The sequence below is a fragment of the Microcaecilia unicolor genome, chromosome 6 (genome assembly GCF_901765095.1).
Source record: "Microcaecilia unicolor chromosome 6, aMicUni1.1, whole genome shotgun sequence".
Lineage (NCBI taxonomy): Eukaryota > Metazoa > Chordata > Amphibia > Gymnophiona > Siphonopidae > Microcaecilia > Microcaecilia unicolor.
Window position 1 is genome coordinate 50494610 of NC_044036.1, and position 16632 is coordinate 50511241.

Genomic DNA, 16632 nt, shown 5'->3' on the forward strand with positions numbered 1-16632 from the left:
TTCGCTCAGAGACCGTTTACGAGTATTGTGAGTGTGGGCATTTGATAACTAGGCTATTTAACTGGAACTATACTTCAAGACCTGGATTGACCACTGTTGGAAACAGGATACAGGGTTTGATGGTCCTTCGGTCTGGCCCAGTATGGCAATGCTTATATTCTTATGTTCTTATGAAGAAGCATTGCTGAGGATTTGAATATTTATTTATTGCACTTGTATCCTACATTTTCTCACTTATTTGCAGGCTCAATGTGGCTTACAGAGATCTGTTATGGCATCGCCCTAATAGAGAAGGAATACACTTGGTGTTACAAAGGGATAAAAGAGGACAAGAGGATCAGGTTATGCAGTTATACAGTGAGACACACAATCATGATCTCTAGATGGTAGTTCTTATGTTAACTTTCATTTGTAGTTCTTGTTGATGTGCAGTGCCCTAAATAATGACTTTGTTTTATGGTTCAGAGTTCATGTTATGTTAGTTGAACGTTTGTGTATGTTTTCCCTTAAATAAAATAAACATATTTTTTTTAAAAAGCTGTAAAAGCACAACTTTTTCAGGGGCATTCAGTGAGTGTAGCTTGGAACTTGGTGATCTGGTGATCTCGATTATATGGTTTTATGATTTATGGTCTTCTATTTTTAAATTTTGATAAAATCTGACATTAAGATAAATATGTGTTTATTTGTCTTCCTATTCTATCAATATATTGAATTTCTTTTCTATTCTTGAATAAAGTTGTGTGGTAGCCATGTTAGTCCAAATCAAAAATGTATTAAGTTAGTCCAATAAAAAAGGTATATCTTATTTTCTTTTCTATGTTTTGACTTTTTTTTATATTCTTAAATGCTTTGTGTAAGCGGCCTTGATCTGTTTTACCAGAATAAAGTGGTAAAGAAAATTTAATACATGATAAACTATAATACTGCAGTATTAGCAGTTTGTGTCATAACCACTCAATTCTACCTTGTGCTTAAATTAGCTTAGTTCATATCACGATACAGTATCTGAGATTCAAAGCAGTCTCACCTAAGCTAAGCAGGGACAGAGCTAAGGTTTCTGTCGCCCTGCAATTTACAAATTGGCACCCCTAATCCAGCCTCTCATCTCCCCTTTCGTACACCCTCCCCCTCGATTTAGCATCTCATCACCCCTTCCTTATACCATCCTCCTCCCCCCAATTCAGCTCTCAACTCCTCTAACCCGCATTTCCGTCCTGCCATGTCTGCAAGCATCACTCTACTATCCCTGCACATTGAATACAGGAAGTAACTCCAGTGCAAGTCTACAATCCTGCAAGACTTGCAGTGGAGTTTGTACAGCTTAAAGTTAATATGAGCTGAGCCTAGCATGCAGAGGTAATTGAGGGGTCCTTTTACAAAGGCGTGCTGAAAAATAGCTTGAGGTAGTGTTGGCGTGAGTTTTGGGCGCATGCAGAATCATTTTTTCAGCGCACCTGTAAAAAAGCCCTCTTTTTTTCCCCCAAAAATGGACGTGCAGCAAAATTGCCGTGTGTCCATTTGAGTCTGAGATCTTACCGCCATAGACCTAGTGGTAAAGAATTTGGGTGGTAATGACCTACACACATCAGATGCCACTTGGTGCACGTCCGCTATGCGTGCCAGAAAATACAAAATATTTTTCAGACGCACGTAGTGGACACGTGCCAAAAATGAAATTACCACAAGATCCACGAGGTAGTCAGGCGGTAACTCCATTTTGGCACGTGTTGGGCATGCATAGCTGCCTACGTGGCTTAGTAAAAGGGGCCCTGAGTGGTTGAGAGGTGCACGTGGCAGCATTTGACGCTTCACCCAATATGTCAGCCCCCTTCCCCCCCACCAGCCATGGTTACCATGCATATTACATTATGCCAGTCCTGAATCTAAGTAGAATCTTCAAGACTTCAGGGAACACGAGAACTTAAAAGAACTTTATTATAACTTGCTCTGATGAAGAGCTCATATGATAATTCCATTTAATTCACTGAAATCCAGGGACTCGAGAGGGTGAAATATACTTTGAATAAACAGTGTCAGATGAGCACAGTCCTCACTGTTCACAGTGATGAACAAACAAAGCCTATGATGGAAAGAGATCTGTTTGCACTACCCACTTGGCAAACAGAGTTAACCACAAAACAAATCTCGTAATTCACCTGTATGGCCTGAGTGATTATGGAACAAATATAGAAGCCTTAGTTGTTATCCTATGCTCACTCCTCCCTTGATGGTCTGTAGTTTGCTTTAGGAAAGGTCAAGGTCTTCCAATTTATTAAAGCTCCCAGTTGCTATGGTTTCAAAAGCTTTCACTGAAATTGAATACTTTACCTAGAGCAGTACTAGAACTGAGCTTGTACACATCTTCTGCCATACCATTTGAATTATCAGATTTCTAAGAGAGATTTTCTTATAAACCAATTGCTTTAGTAGCTATGATGAGATTTAAAGTGAAAATTAATCCCTTTGTCTGCTTACTGTGTGGCTCTGTTGCTTAATTCCTCTGTAAGCATCGGAATGATTGTTACATAAGGCACACATAGATTCTCTCTATTTTGTGATAGCTGTGGTTAAATCAACATGAAAGTGATTCAGAAAGGAAGATGTAGATGAGTTACTTTGACTTCTTGTTTCCATGGTTCTACTAGATATATTTAGTGCTCTGCAGAGACACACACAAGCAGGGCCATTGTTGGAGGTGGGCAAACCAGAATGATTTATCTGGCCTTGTGCTTTAACAGACTCCATGCCAGCATCACATCTAGAAATTGTACAGAACAAGGGAAGGTATTCACTTTTCCTGTTTCACAATTCCAGGAATAAATCCACAATTCCAGAAATAACATGTATAGAATGTTTGTACGTTTGGGAAGCTTGCCAGGTGCCCTTGGCCTGGATTGGCTGCTGTCGTGGACAGGATGCTGGGCTAGATGGACCCTTGGTCTTTTCCCAGTGTGGCATTACTTATGTACTTATGGTGTGGTAAAGCTGAAACAGGAAAACTGTACTAATTCCATCATCCCAGGTGATTGTGAATTCTCCATCCCTCTTTCTACTCTTCTGATAGAGAAATCTGCAGTGTTGTATGAGAACTAGAGAAATGGAAATGGAACTTGATATACCACCTTTCTGTGTTTTTTGTAACTACATTCAAAGTGGTTTACATGGTATATACAGGAACTTATTTGTACCTGGGGCAATTGAGGGTGAAGTGACTTGCCCACAGTCATAGGGAGCTGCAATGGGAATTCAACCCAGTTCCCAAGGATCAAGGTCTGCTGTACTGACCACTGGGCTACTCCTCCAGGGGCCCAAGGGGTCCTTTTACTAAGCAGTGGTAAGGCCGATGCAGGTTTACTGTGCGGCAATCTGGAACTACCGCCAGCCCAATGCTGGCTGTAGTTCCACCCCCACCACGTGGCATTTCCGGCGCTAGGGAAAATAGGTCCCTATTTTTTACCACAGCAGTTACCCCGTGGTAATTACGTTGCCCGGTTACCATGGGAGCCCTTACCACCACCTCAAGGGGTGGCAGTAAATGCTCCCCTCGCATGGCCACATGGTAAGTTCAATCTTACTTCATGGCCATTTCTTTTTTCAGCCTTTTTACCCGCTGTGGTTAAAAGGGCCTCAGCGCACAGCAAAAACAGCCACCGCCTCTAGCACAGGCCCCCTGTTACCACAGCTTAGTAAAATGTCCCCTAAGTAAATGTAACCAGTTACTGTACTTAAGTAAAAGTTTTGTTACTTTTACTTGTAAAGAAGTACAGGAAAAATTTGTTACTTTTACTGAAGTAATAATTGTACCCATTTTTACTACTTTTACCTAGTTACTTCTGATGCTTGCAGTTAAAAGTAAAAGTAAAAGTGGCAGAGAGACCTAAATGATGATTCCTCAGTAAACCAAATGAAACAGCAAAACCTGGAACAAGATTTTGCAATTGCAAACCTGTGGATCATCTCATCTTAAATTTTGTCGTTCAGGGAATACAGCCTATGAGAATTGCCTGTGCTTGTTGAACAAGTTACTAGTCTCCAACCAAACAGAACAGTGATGAGTTTGGTCACTTTGAAAGGGAGGTGGAAGTGAAGCTGAAGCTGGTTGCAGTTCTTGGTGAACAGACATATGTCTCTAACACAACAGCCTGCTGGACATCCCATAGAAAATTTTACATTGCGTGACAGGCCACTGGATTGATAATCTGCTTGTCTGGCCTTAAGGCTGAAGAGTTTCCATACATATGACATCCTTCCATCAGTTCTTGAAGATATTCAGAGTTTGCCATTAGACGAAAAATAGGACAACAACAGACAATGTGTCCAACTTATGACAGCCTTCTCTGTAATTGGACAGCATGAAAATGATAATAAAGATGAAGATGCAAGTGATGAATTAGCACTACTACTAATGCAGATGATAATGACAACGATGATGATAAAGTATTCTTTGCTATAAGGAAGTCAAATGTGTCAGACAGAGATTCCTTTGATTGATACCTGCAGACCCAGTTAAAATGCATCAGTAATATTGTGGCCTGGCCTGATTTGTAGGAACTTTTTTTCAGACTGAACAATCCTCTTCTTGATAGTGCAGTAATTGAACACCTTTGTAGGTCTGGTGGATTAAAGACTCACAAGTGCACTCACATGAGTGACAGTCATTTTCAAAATTGAGTTTTACTAAAAGTGAAGTAGATGAATTGTAGAGCAATAAAATTGTTGGGCTAAAAATGTTAACAATAGTTGCATTCACTGTAGTTACGGCACTTTTACTTTCTACTGAAAAAGTATTATATTAAGCAGTAACATTCTAATTTTTACATAAAATCTTTGTTAATATGTTCTTCATTATACTTTTACTTAAGTATTAAAATATACATTTCACAACCCTCTTCAAGGTTATCAATAGGAATCAAACAAAATAAAACATGGAAAAGAAAATAAGATGATACCTTTTTTATTGGACATAACTTAATACATTTCTTGATTAGCTTTCGAAGGTTGCCCTTCTTCATCAGATCGGAAATAAGCAAATGTGTTAGTTGATAGTATATATACGTGAAGCTTCAAAGCATTTCAATGACAGTCTAGCAAGGTGGGGGTGGGTAGGAGGTATGCATGGGTACATTAAAGCATTTCATTTCATTGATAGTCTAACAGGATGGATGTGGGTAGTTGAGAGGAGAGTGATAAACAGAGAAATACAACTTTATGGTTTATAATGGACTAGAAAATCCAGATCCTTGTTAAGTCCTCTCTGTTGGGTGTCAAAATATTATATCATTCTCACTTCAAAGGTCTTATGTTCCTGTATTGTTTTAAAATTACCTTTCAGGATTCTTACTGTGAAATCACTGGTGCAGTGTCCTGGTCCTGTAAAGTGTTGGCCCACAGGGGTGGGAATCTGACTGGCACCAGCTTTCTTCATGTTGTGTCTATGTAAATTGAATCTTGTCTTAAGCATCTGGCCTGTTTCTCCAATATAGCATCCTTCGTTACATTTTTTACACTGAATGATATATACCACATTGGAAGATGAGCATGTGAAAGATTCCTTTATGTTGAATGTTTTTCCTTTGTGAATGACTGTGGGGTCCTCTGAAATGTTTTGGCATAGCTTGCAGCTGGATCTGTTACAATTTAACAACTTTGAATAACTTTGTGTTGTTAGCAAATTAAATTACTTCACTAGTTATTCCCATATCTAGATCATTATTATTCCCCTTCATCATTTGTGTCGCACTTTTCTGCACTTTTTCTAAATCTGCTATATATTTTTTGAGATGCAGTGACCAGAATTGCACACAGTATTTGAATAATAGTGAAAAATTGCAAGAGTAACTTATGAGACAGGGCATCCCAATGGCAGATAACGTTTAATGTGAGCATGTGCGAAGTGATGTATGTGGGAAAGAGGAACCTGAACTACAGTTGTGTGATGCAAGGTTCCACGTTAGTCTTCACCGACCAGGGAAAGGATCTAGGTGTCATTGTTAATGGCAGGTTGAAACCCTCTGTTCAGTGTGCAGTGGCGGCAAAGAAAGCAAATAGAATATTAGGTATTATTAGGAAACGAATAGAAAACAAAAATGAGGATGTTATAGTGCCTCTATGGTGCGACCACACCTCGAATACTGTGTGCAATTCTGGTCATCGCATCACAAAAAAGATATAGTGGAATTAGAAAAGGTACAGAGAAGGGCAACGAAAATGATAAAGAGGATGGAACGACTTCCCAATGAGGAAAGGCTAAAGCGGCTAGGGTTCTTTAGCTTAGAGAAAAGATGGCTGAGGGGAGATATGATAGAGGTCTATAAAAGAATGAGTGGAGTGGAATGGGTAGACATGAATTGCTTGTTTACGCTTTCCAAAAATACTAGGACTAGGGGAAACGCAATGAAGCTACAAAGTAGTAAATTTAAAACAAACCAGAGAAAATATTTCTTCACTCAACGTGTAATTAAACTCTGGAATTCATTGCCAGAGAATGTGGTAAAAGCGGTTAGCTTAGCAGGGTTTAAAAAGGTTTGGATAATTTTCCTAATAGAAAAGTCCATAAGCCATTATTAAAATGGACTTGGGAAATCCACTGCTTATTTTCTAGGATAAGCAGTATAAAATGTATAATACTGTTTTGGGATCTTGCCAGATACTTGTTACCTGGAATGGTTACTGTTGGAAACTGGATACTGGGCTTGATGGACCTTCAATCTGTCCCAGTATGGCAATGCTTATGTTTTTATATTATGTTCTTATGTACCCTCCTGGGTGCACTAGCAGAGGGCAGTTCTTTTGTGTCACAATCTTATTTAAACAGACAAAAATAGGGATGGACGAATGGTCTTCCGACAAAATTCAGAGGACAAACTTGGAAGTAATTGGAAAATGGCTTTATTGCTGATATCAACTATATCAGGATTCTGCGCGTATCAAATTACCAAAGGACTTGACATGAATCAAAATAATCTTATGAGAATTGTACACAAAATGGTGGACATCAAAGAAGCTGCCGAAAGCCAGTGCTAAAACTCGAATATGTCGAGCATATATAATAAGGCCCGAAAGGGCTTCTGCACCATTGTAGTAGCCCTTCCCTGGATAACATTGGCTTTATGTCCTATAAGGATGGCCTTCAGAGATGGAAACTATACTTCAGGAGAGAACTCAGTACTCACCATTCTTTTTGTTGTTCCTTGGCTCGTAGTTCCTGTTTTCAGGTGAGGTGTACTTTTTTGGCTTCAAGATCTGCAGATGAGAACTAGAAACATACCAGATTCCCATCTGGACTAATCCCAATAGCTACTCAGGGTGGAGCTATGCCCTGGCAATAACCTTCTGCAGCCCTGTACAATACCACAAGCCACACACTTAGAGCTCAGGCCCACCTAACTGTAGCACACATTTAACGGTAGCTGGTGGGGATCTCAAGCTCTGCCAGCTGAAGACTTCTCCCTAATGGTAACAAAAATGCTACTCTCCATGATACCGGCACCTGTGCATGCTCAGTTTTCAGCGCATGCCTACTTCAGACTGCCAAGGTGGAAAGAATCATTTTCCTGCCAGCTGAGATATATTTTTGGTGGTTGGGGGAGAGAGAACATTTGGTGCCCACCCACTTCTTGCCTAGGCCCACCCAAAATCTGTTGTCTGGCTACGCCCCTGCCACAAACCACACCCCCTCCAAGTTCATCCTCTGAAGACAATTCATCCATCTCTACTTTTGTGTGCTTGTATTATATATGTAGGGATTCTTGGACCTCTTTTGTTCTGTGCTGTGACAGTCTTACTTAAACATCTCTCTCTGACCTCTTCAGCCACAATATTCTTTTGTATGAAGACGGCCATGCTGTAGTTGCCGATTTTGGAGGTGAGAATGTTTTTTTTTTAATGTTGTTGTTTCAGTTCCATATTCCTTCAGAAAGCTAATTCCTGCTTGTACGTGACACAGTTAAAAAGTGGCAGTCATAAAATATCTGTCAAGGTTAACAAAAATAAAATCATTTGTATTTTTTTTTTATCAGCCAAGTAAAAATTAACAATAGATGTGTCATAACATAAAGTGCTCTATAACAATATTTTGCCAAATTGTGGCTCTTGGATAATATATATGCTTAATCACAAGAGCTTTTTTCTCTTTCAGAATCTAGATTTCTTCAGTCTCTGGATGAAGACAACATGACAAAACAGCCTGGGGTTCGGCTCCTTTATTTTCTATTACAATTAGTCTAAAAATGACATTTTACAATACATCAGGTACAATTGGTACAATAAGGGGTGTAATTACTAACTTGCAGTAATATTTTGTAGTTATTGCAGGCTAACAGCCAAATATAATAAATGGTATGTGCGAAGGCTCTGTGTAACTGTTGGAGGTTTCCAAACAATTTGCCATTCAGTTAATGCAGATAAAAATGTTTTACTGCACATTAACTCATTAGCAGATAACACCAGCGCCATACCAAAGGTTTTGCAAATGGTGCAGCAGCAAAGGGCACAATATGGAGAGTTACAAAATTTGCTCTCAGCTCAACTTCTCTTTGGCAATTGAGAAATATTAGAGGTCGGGTGGGGGGAAGGGGAGTTCCCAGTGGGTGAGTTATAGCTCTGTATACTCCTGGATAAGGCAGTGGAGTTAGCTATACTAATCCAATTAGCATTAACTGTGCCACACTATCTGCCTCATTAACAACAAACATGGCTTATTAAATAGGCCTCTAAATGCTGACTGCCAACTTGGTCAATATTCACCTATTGGGACAATAGGCCAGTGCCCAAGGGCCCACAAAAAAAGGGGGCCAACCAGGGCCGTGCTGATGCGTGCCTTCGAGGGGTCCTGTCCGTCTGCTCACTTGCAAAATCTTTCACCTGAACTTGTGATTCTCCTATCTCCACTGCCCTCCCCTTTTCATGCAAAGGAGCAGTACTAATTGAGGCAGTTACGCTCTTCAAGTTACGTGAGAATACAACCAGATTGTTATATATGGTTCGGTTTGGGGCTAGCTCCTCAGTCAGGGTGAGTTTCAGAGCTTGAAACAGCATTCAAATTAAAGAGAACCTGAAATTTTAAAAGTGCTAAAAATAAGTTTTAAAAGTATTTGTCTTAAATCTAATTGCAGAATTCAGGTGCTGGGAGTCTGTACTTGGTTGTCATATGCTCAGATTTGTTTAAATCATATGCAAATTAGTCCGGTGTTTTTCACTAAACATTCCCATGAGTGTCTGTATGTTAATCTGCATTCAAATAGAGCTCTCTGATTGGATGATCAGCTTCTGTTAAGAAATCTGCCCTGGAAGTGAACAGAGTGAGAGCTGTCCTTTGCCAAGAGAGACATCCAGCTGTGACTTCCTGTGTTTGTTGACTGAAGTTACTGTATAAAAGAGTGCCTGATTGTGGTAAATGAGAAAATATAAGTGAAAAGAGATTGGTGGCGATTGAAGTTTCTCTAGTGAGAAAAGAATCTGACTATTTCAGGATTACTTGAAGTTTATGAAGAATAGAAAAGGGTGAATTTCAGTTTAAGAGTGTTTAAATCCTATAAGCTATATAAAGGCTAGGTAGATTTAAGTGACTGTAAGCAAGGAAACCTTAATATTTGATCTGAAATAAATATTTGATCTGAGATAGTTGATCAGAGATAAATGTTTGATCTGAATTATATCCTTTGGTGCAAAGGAGATTAGAATGCAATAGAGTATTTCTTTCTGTTTACCAGTACAGTCAAATAATTCCATTCCACTTAAATAATTTTTTGTTATATATATGAGGGAGTAGTATCTGGATTTATTGTAAATCGAATTGATTCCATTCACAGGAATTCATATTCATCTTCATGCATTCATCCGATATTATCTTTTAAGGATGAAGTTTTATTTTATGTTCACTCTGTCTCTTGTGAGCTGAGCACAGTTAGTTTCCTCGGCTGGCACGACTACATATTAGAGGTATTTTGATACTGTGTGAAGTTTTACCACAGACGGGTGACATATATAAAACATTCTCCTTGGATAGGATGTGATATGTGAAAATACATTTTGCTTTAATGAAATTGCTAAACTTTAGAGTCAGAGACTTATCAATGAGGGATACATACAGTGCTATTTTTTTCTGAGGTCCGGGTTACTTGCCTGCAGGCTGCTCTGCTGGGGGGGGGAAGGGCGCCAACCGATAGTCTGCAGGGGGGCACCAGAGACCCTAGGCACGGCCCTGGGGCCAACTCTCCCCTAGAGTCTATCTAATTTAATCACTTTTAATAGGTGGCTAGGGTCCCATGACCCCCTGATATTTAGCAATATTTAACCAGCTCCTGGCTGGTTAAATAGCACTTAACTAGCTAAGTGCTACATTTCAGCTCAAGATAGCTGGTTATCTCTGCTGAACATTAGCGCTTAGCGCATAAGACCTTATTCTATAAAGGTTATGCAAATTTACAGTCCTAAAATTTATGCTCCTAAATTAGGAGCATAATCTATTTTTGGATCATAGAGTATGCTCCAAATTTAGGAGCATAAATTATGCTCATAAATTTAGGAGCATAAATTTTAGGAGTGTAAATTTAGGAACATAACCTTTATAGAATAAGGCCCATAGGAGGAGATTCTATATATGGCGCCTAAAAAATCAGTGCCGACTAAGCGTAGTATACTCTTAGTTGATATCTCAGCACCTAAAACTACATGCATCCATTTACACCAGTAAAAACGTGGCGTAAATCCTGGCATGTGGATTTAGGCGCACTGGGCCATATTCTATAACTATGCGCATAAATTTCAGAATGCCCACGAAATGCCCATTTCCCCACCTATAACCATGTCCCTTTTGCCTGCGTGCATTAGAAGTTAGGTGTACTGCATTACAGAATGCGCTTAGGGCGTTATACTCGTTATTGCTTGTTAAGAGCTGTTATCAATGCTGATTAGCTTATTAAGCCAATTAAGTTACATGCGCTGTTATAGAATATGCTTGGATTTTGGCATGGATCTCTAGGTGCACTATATAGAATCCAGGGGATAGTGGCTAACCAGCTCTATTGTGTGATATAACTGACTAGCCGCGAATATTCAGCGCTTCGCCAACTAAGTTTACCAGCCAAATCAGGCCTCATAAATAGCAGTCCTATCTTTGGTTGCTATAAACTTAACTGGCCAGCACTGAATATTAACTTGGCCAGTCAAGTTTAAGGTGGCCACAAAAAAAAGAATGGATATTCAGTGCTGGTTACTGGAAACAGCCCAGCATTGATCACGGGACTTAGGGGCTCTTACACTAAGCTGCATAGGCGCTTATGTGCGCCCAATGTACGCCAATTTGGAGTTACCGCCCGGCTACCGCGTGGTCTGGGCAGTAATTTCATTTTTACGCATGTCCCCGTCCAAAAATCATTTTGATTTTCGGATGCACGGCAAAAACCGGGTGGTAATCGGCATTCTATGCAAGTAGACCATTACCACCCGGTTACCACGTGAGACCTTACCGCTAAGTGAATGGCTGGCGGTAAGGTCTCAGACCCAAAATGGACATGTGCCAATTTTTATTTTGCCACACTTGCATTTTCAGCAAAAATTTTTAAAAGACCTTTTTTACAGGCATGCTGAAAAATGGATCTGCGCGCACCCAAATCACGCACCTACACTAGCACAGGCCATTAGTAAAAGGACCACTTAGTTGGCCTGCCTCCCACAGGCTGAATATTGGCCGGTAAGTGACCAGGGGCACAGATCCCTGTCAGTCCTTCCCTGCCCACTTGTGCATAAGGATAGGATACAATTCTATTTTGCTTTCTTACAGCAGTAGTTTCTTTTTATGATTTTTCCAGGTGCTACCCTATGGTAATTTGCTGAGGAGGAAATGTTATAGCTGCCTGCATTAGTGTAAAGCACATACTTTCAGATTTTTAAAGTAAAAGGACGCATGTGCAGGCAGCTTTCTAAGGAGCCCATTTACTAAAGGACATTAGAAACTGAGCTTAGCGTGTCTTAAGGTGGGACTTTCCCTTACACTACACCAAAATTCAACACAAAAGTATTTAGGGCTCTTTATTTTTTTGTAGGTCCCATGCTAATCTCTCCATTAGCGTGCAGAACTTGCAAAAAATTAATAAGGAAGCAGTTACCACCTCTTATTTAGGAGACACTAAACGTGCTTCCATGTTAGCCAGTTAGCACATGCTAATCAGGGCTAGCTCAACCTATGGACCAGGTGAGGCACTGGCCCAGGGTGCCAGTGATAAAGGACACCAAAATCCCAGTCTGGTCTACCTTCAAACTCCTAGAAGGATATATGCCGGAATGGGATCTTGGTTCCCTTTATCACCAGTGCCCGGAGCCGGTGCCTCATCTAGTCCAGCAGGAGGTGGAACTTGAGATAGAGGGGAAGATATTGGATTGCATGCATGGAGAGAGCAGGAGTGGAGGGATAGATACCAGATTACAAATGTGTGTGTGTGTGGGGGGGGGGGGGGGGGGGAGTGCACCAAAGTTGGTTCAGGATGCCACAGTCCCTCGAGCCGGCCCTGATGTTAATGCAGATATGCTAGCTGGTTAATGCTTCCACATCCATTCTTTCCCCAAGACATGCCCCCCCCCCCCCTCCAAAAAATATTTAAAAAAATATAACACACAGCATGCAGAAAAGGGGATATTACTGCAAAATGCTTTAACGTGTTTTACGGTAAACATTTTCTCATGCCTTGAGCATGTGTTAGAGCTTAACACCCTTTAGTAAAAGGGCCCCTAAATCTATTACTGAATGCAAATGGATAAATATGTGATGTAACTTTAGTTATTTGATGACATATAGGTAGTAAAATGAATACCTAAGTAACACCGCCTTGGGTGTATCTCCTCATATAGGTGGTTAATAAAACCCAATAAACAAATAAATAGATAAGCATGAAACTCCTTCTCTAGCACCTAGTTTGACACAAGGAGTATCAGTGGGAAGATAGGATTTGAACTCCCAAATTTCCACTAATGTTTTATGGAAATTCTCCTTGCTACCTAGAACCTGCGCTGGATGGCCCCTGAAGTGTTCAGTCAGTGTACGCGGTACACAATAAAAGCAGATGTTTTCAGTTACGCTCTGTGCCTCTGGGAATTGCTAACGGGTGAAATCCCATTTGCCCACCTGAAACCAGGTAAGGTATTTTATGATGCATTATTAGGAACCCAGAAAACCCTTTTATTAAAATATTCCCCTATTACATTTCATGAATAAATAAGCTGGATCTCGTAACTTCATAATGGGATAGTATTCAAAATGGTACATGTCTTGTCCCCTTCCATCATCACTAACAGCAAAAATACATGGCAAAGTCTTACACCAAAAAAAATTTAAATTATGGTTAAATAAACCCCCCAAGAAAGGAAAGAAATGACAACTCTTGTTTTATTCATAATAATAGTGTATATATTTTTGAACTTGAAAATTAATTTTTATAAATGCCAATGTACTAAGTTTCAGTGAGCAAGAGGGAGTCCAAAGTACAGGATACCAAACAGATGCAAAAAGCACAATAAACCTCCAAGGATGGACTGGTATTTAAAATTTATTGAAGGATCCAATGTGGACCATGTTTCAGCAAAAAGTCTGCATCAGGGGTCATATTGATTATCACATATTCTTTCAATGATCGGCAAGTAATACCAACACATGCAATCATCACATCAAGTTAATCGATCCTTACAACTTGGCAGAGTTACATCAAGTTGTAAGGATTGATTTACTTGTTGTAATCGTTGCATGTGTTGGCATTATTTGTGTACATAACCCTAGGCAAGTCACTTTGGGGGCCCCTTTTACAAAGCAGCGGTAAGCCCAACGTGGGCTTACCACTTGCTAAAAAGGAAGTACTGCCGGGCTACCACAGCAGCCCGGCAGTACTTCCCACCCCCAGCGCACCATCATATCCAGCACTATAAAAATATATTTATTTTTGTAGAGCCAATGTGTACCCGGTGGTAATTACTGTCCAGTTACCACCAGGTTAGCTTGGGAGCCCTTACCGCCACCTCAATGGGTAAGTGATCCCCCCTGAAATGGCCATTCGGCAAGTGCTTCACTTGCCGCAAGGCCATTTCTTAAAAAAACAGAAAGACCTACCTTTTACCCAATGAGGTAAAAGGGGGCCTCAGCACGCGTCAAAGACACAGGCTGATGCCAACGCAAACCCCCTTTTCCACAGCTTGGTAAAAAGGGCCCTTAGCCCTCCATTGCCCCAGCTACAATATATAACTTAGATTGTGAGTCCATTAAGGACACTGCGAAGTAACTGTACTAGAAATTGTAAACCATATAGTCGCCTTAGGGATCACTTGTGGTTTATCAAGTGCTGAAAAATATATAAAAATATGACATATGTAGAGGCAGTTTAAATTTGAAGATTAGAGAAAAATTACTTCCCTTTCAGACAAACGCTGACCAACACTAACTTCAGACCAAGTCACATAAGTTACACAGATAATGTAAATGGGTTTAAAATATAAATTTTTTTTTTTAATAAAAAGAGGCCTTACCTGGGCCCTGGGTGGTTTCTGGGGGTTCCGTTGTGGCCCGGGTCATTTTGGGCCACTTTGGAGCTGCCTGTGGTCAGCCCTGCTTTGTTGGGACCCTTATGAGGTCCGGAGGAGTGTGGAGGGGTTCCCGTTTTCTTCAGGCCTTTTTGGGACCATTCCACCTCTGCATTGGTGGCCAGTGGCCAAATTTGGATCTAGGGGAGGTTTGGGGCTCTTCGTGGTCCGGAGGCACCCAGACTTGTCAGTTCACTTTGCTGCTAGACCGCTGAATGGACTCAGGAAGTGTAGGACAACAGGAAAATACCCTGCCTGGGCCTGCATCGGAGCTGTGAGCATTCTGAGCATGTGTGAACTTTTGAGCATGCTCAGAATGGCTCTAGAGGTTGTGGTAGGCCCGAATAGAAGCCAGGGCCTCAGTTTTTTGGGCTGCCCGGCTGGAAGAATGAGGCCATTCGTGGTTTTACACCACTGACATCTGGGGTCATCAGGGGTCAACCTAGATCCTGAAGAGGGACTAGAACCACCATATGGAGATTAGGGGACCAAGGTAAGAGGTCTTCTGGCCTTGGTTTGGTTTTATTTTATTTTATTTTATTTTGGTCGTTTTTTGTGTTTTTGTTTTGGGCTTTGTGGAATCGTTTTAAAAATTTATCTTTTATTGTTGGGGAGTATGTGGGTCCCTAGGGGACAAATTCTGGTAAATTATTTTAAAGAATTTTGGAGGTATTTATTTTGGTCAGTGTAGGTTTTGTGCATCTGGCATTGAAAGGGTTAATTTTAAGTGTAGATTGAGAACCTCTTCAGATAAACCAGGGGGTGATCTTTAGAGAAAAATGTATTTTATGGTAAATCCCAGGGTAATCTCAGGGTAGTGGTTTGGGCCATCTGGAAGGTCTTAAAATTACTTCTTGGAAATGTCCTCAATGGAGAGGGGAACTGGGACTTAGTTTTAATTGTTTAAAAGGTGAAATAAGGAATTTATATAATTTTAACATGATTTATTCAAGAAAAACATGTGACGACTTTAAAAATGTGTCATTTTAAAATCTAAAAATATAAGATTGTGAAAATAGATGTGCTACAGTGGCATGGAGAATTTGGGTACTTTTAGTGTTTGTTGAACTATTAAAATTGTAAAATGTGTATTTTTCTATTATTTTCTATGGGTCCAAGATGGAGACCATAAACTTTTCAGTTAGGTTCCAGGCTTTTGGAAGTGTGATGTATTAAGTTCTGATTGGACACCCGGAGATCAGCTGGCGATTCCAATTCACTATCACCCTTGGCAACAGCTGTCCTCCAAAGGAGCTGATGACACTCAGGGAGACAGAGGTGAATGTCTGAAGCTGTGTGTGAGATAGTGAATTGGTGTGATAAACTGGTGTCTGGAAGGCTGAAGAGAGCCACAATATAGTTTTATTACACAGCCTTGAGTTCTGGTGTGGGAGAGAGCTAAAGGAAAAGTTTTCTTAGTAAAATTTCTGGAGAGTGTGAAAGCTGTGGATTAAGCTGGTTTGTCTGGATCCCAGAGAGGTTACAGGCTGTCTGGAAGCTCGTTGGTGGCTGGTGACTGTGCAGAGACTGGGCTGTACTTGAACAGACTGGTGCTCTTTTGCTGGCCTGTCACAGAAAGAATTAATTTGCCTCAGTGTGCTTGATTGGGGTGAGAGCCTGCCACAAACCCAGTTTAAGCAAAGCTGGTGTTCTTTGCTGGCTTGTCACTGAAAAAGATCCTAGCCTCAGTGAGTCTGAGTTTGAAGTGAAAGCCTGCCTACAAGCTGCATTAAATTCACAGAAGCCAAGTGCTCCTTCTTAGGGAAAGTAAATCAGACAGGATCTTCAGAAGGGAAATCAATTATTTATTGATTTTTTATTAGTTGGCCAGAGTATTTGAGAAAAATAAAATCCATAAATAGTAGTTTGTCACCTAAGAGGGATACAGGGTATTTTTTTTATCCTTTTAAGTTGGTTAAAGAAACATGTTTCTAAGAAGTTCGGGGTAGACAACGCTGGAGGAACAAGTGCACCACCATCAAGAAAGACCAAAGTTTCCATTCAAGCAAGGTCTACAATCCAGCCAAGTGTTCACATCATCACACTGTACAGCTTAAAAGGGGACTT

At 40.4% G+C, this 16632-nt stretch overlaps 1 protein-coding gene across 1 annotated transcript in view; it reads left to right on the plus strand.

Annotated features, from left to right (window-relative positions):
• The window catches only part of LOC115471773 (serine/threonine-protein kinase TNNI3K), a 262913-nt gene that overhangs the window by 138339 nt on the left and 107942 nt on the right, over positions 1-16632 (plus strand). The window contains exons 18-20 of the mRNA XM_030205595.1: positions 7815-7867; positions 8141-8193; positions 13001-13133. Of these exons, the coding sequence (XP_030061455.1) occupies positions 7815-7867; positions 8141-8193; positions 13001-13133 (239 nt within the window). The remainder of the gene's footprint in view (positions 1-7814; positions 7868-8140; positions 8194-13000; positions 13134-16632) is intronic.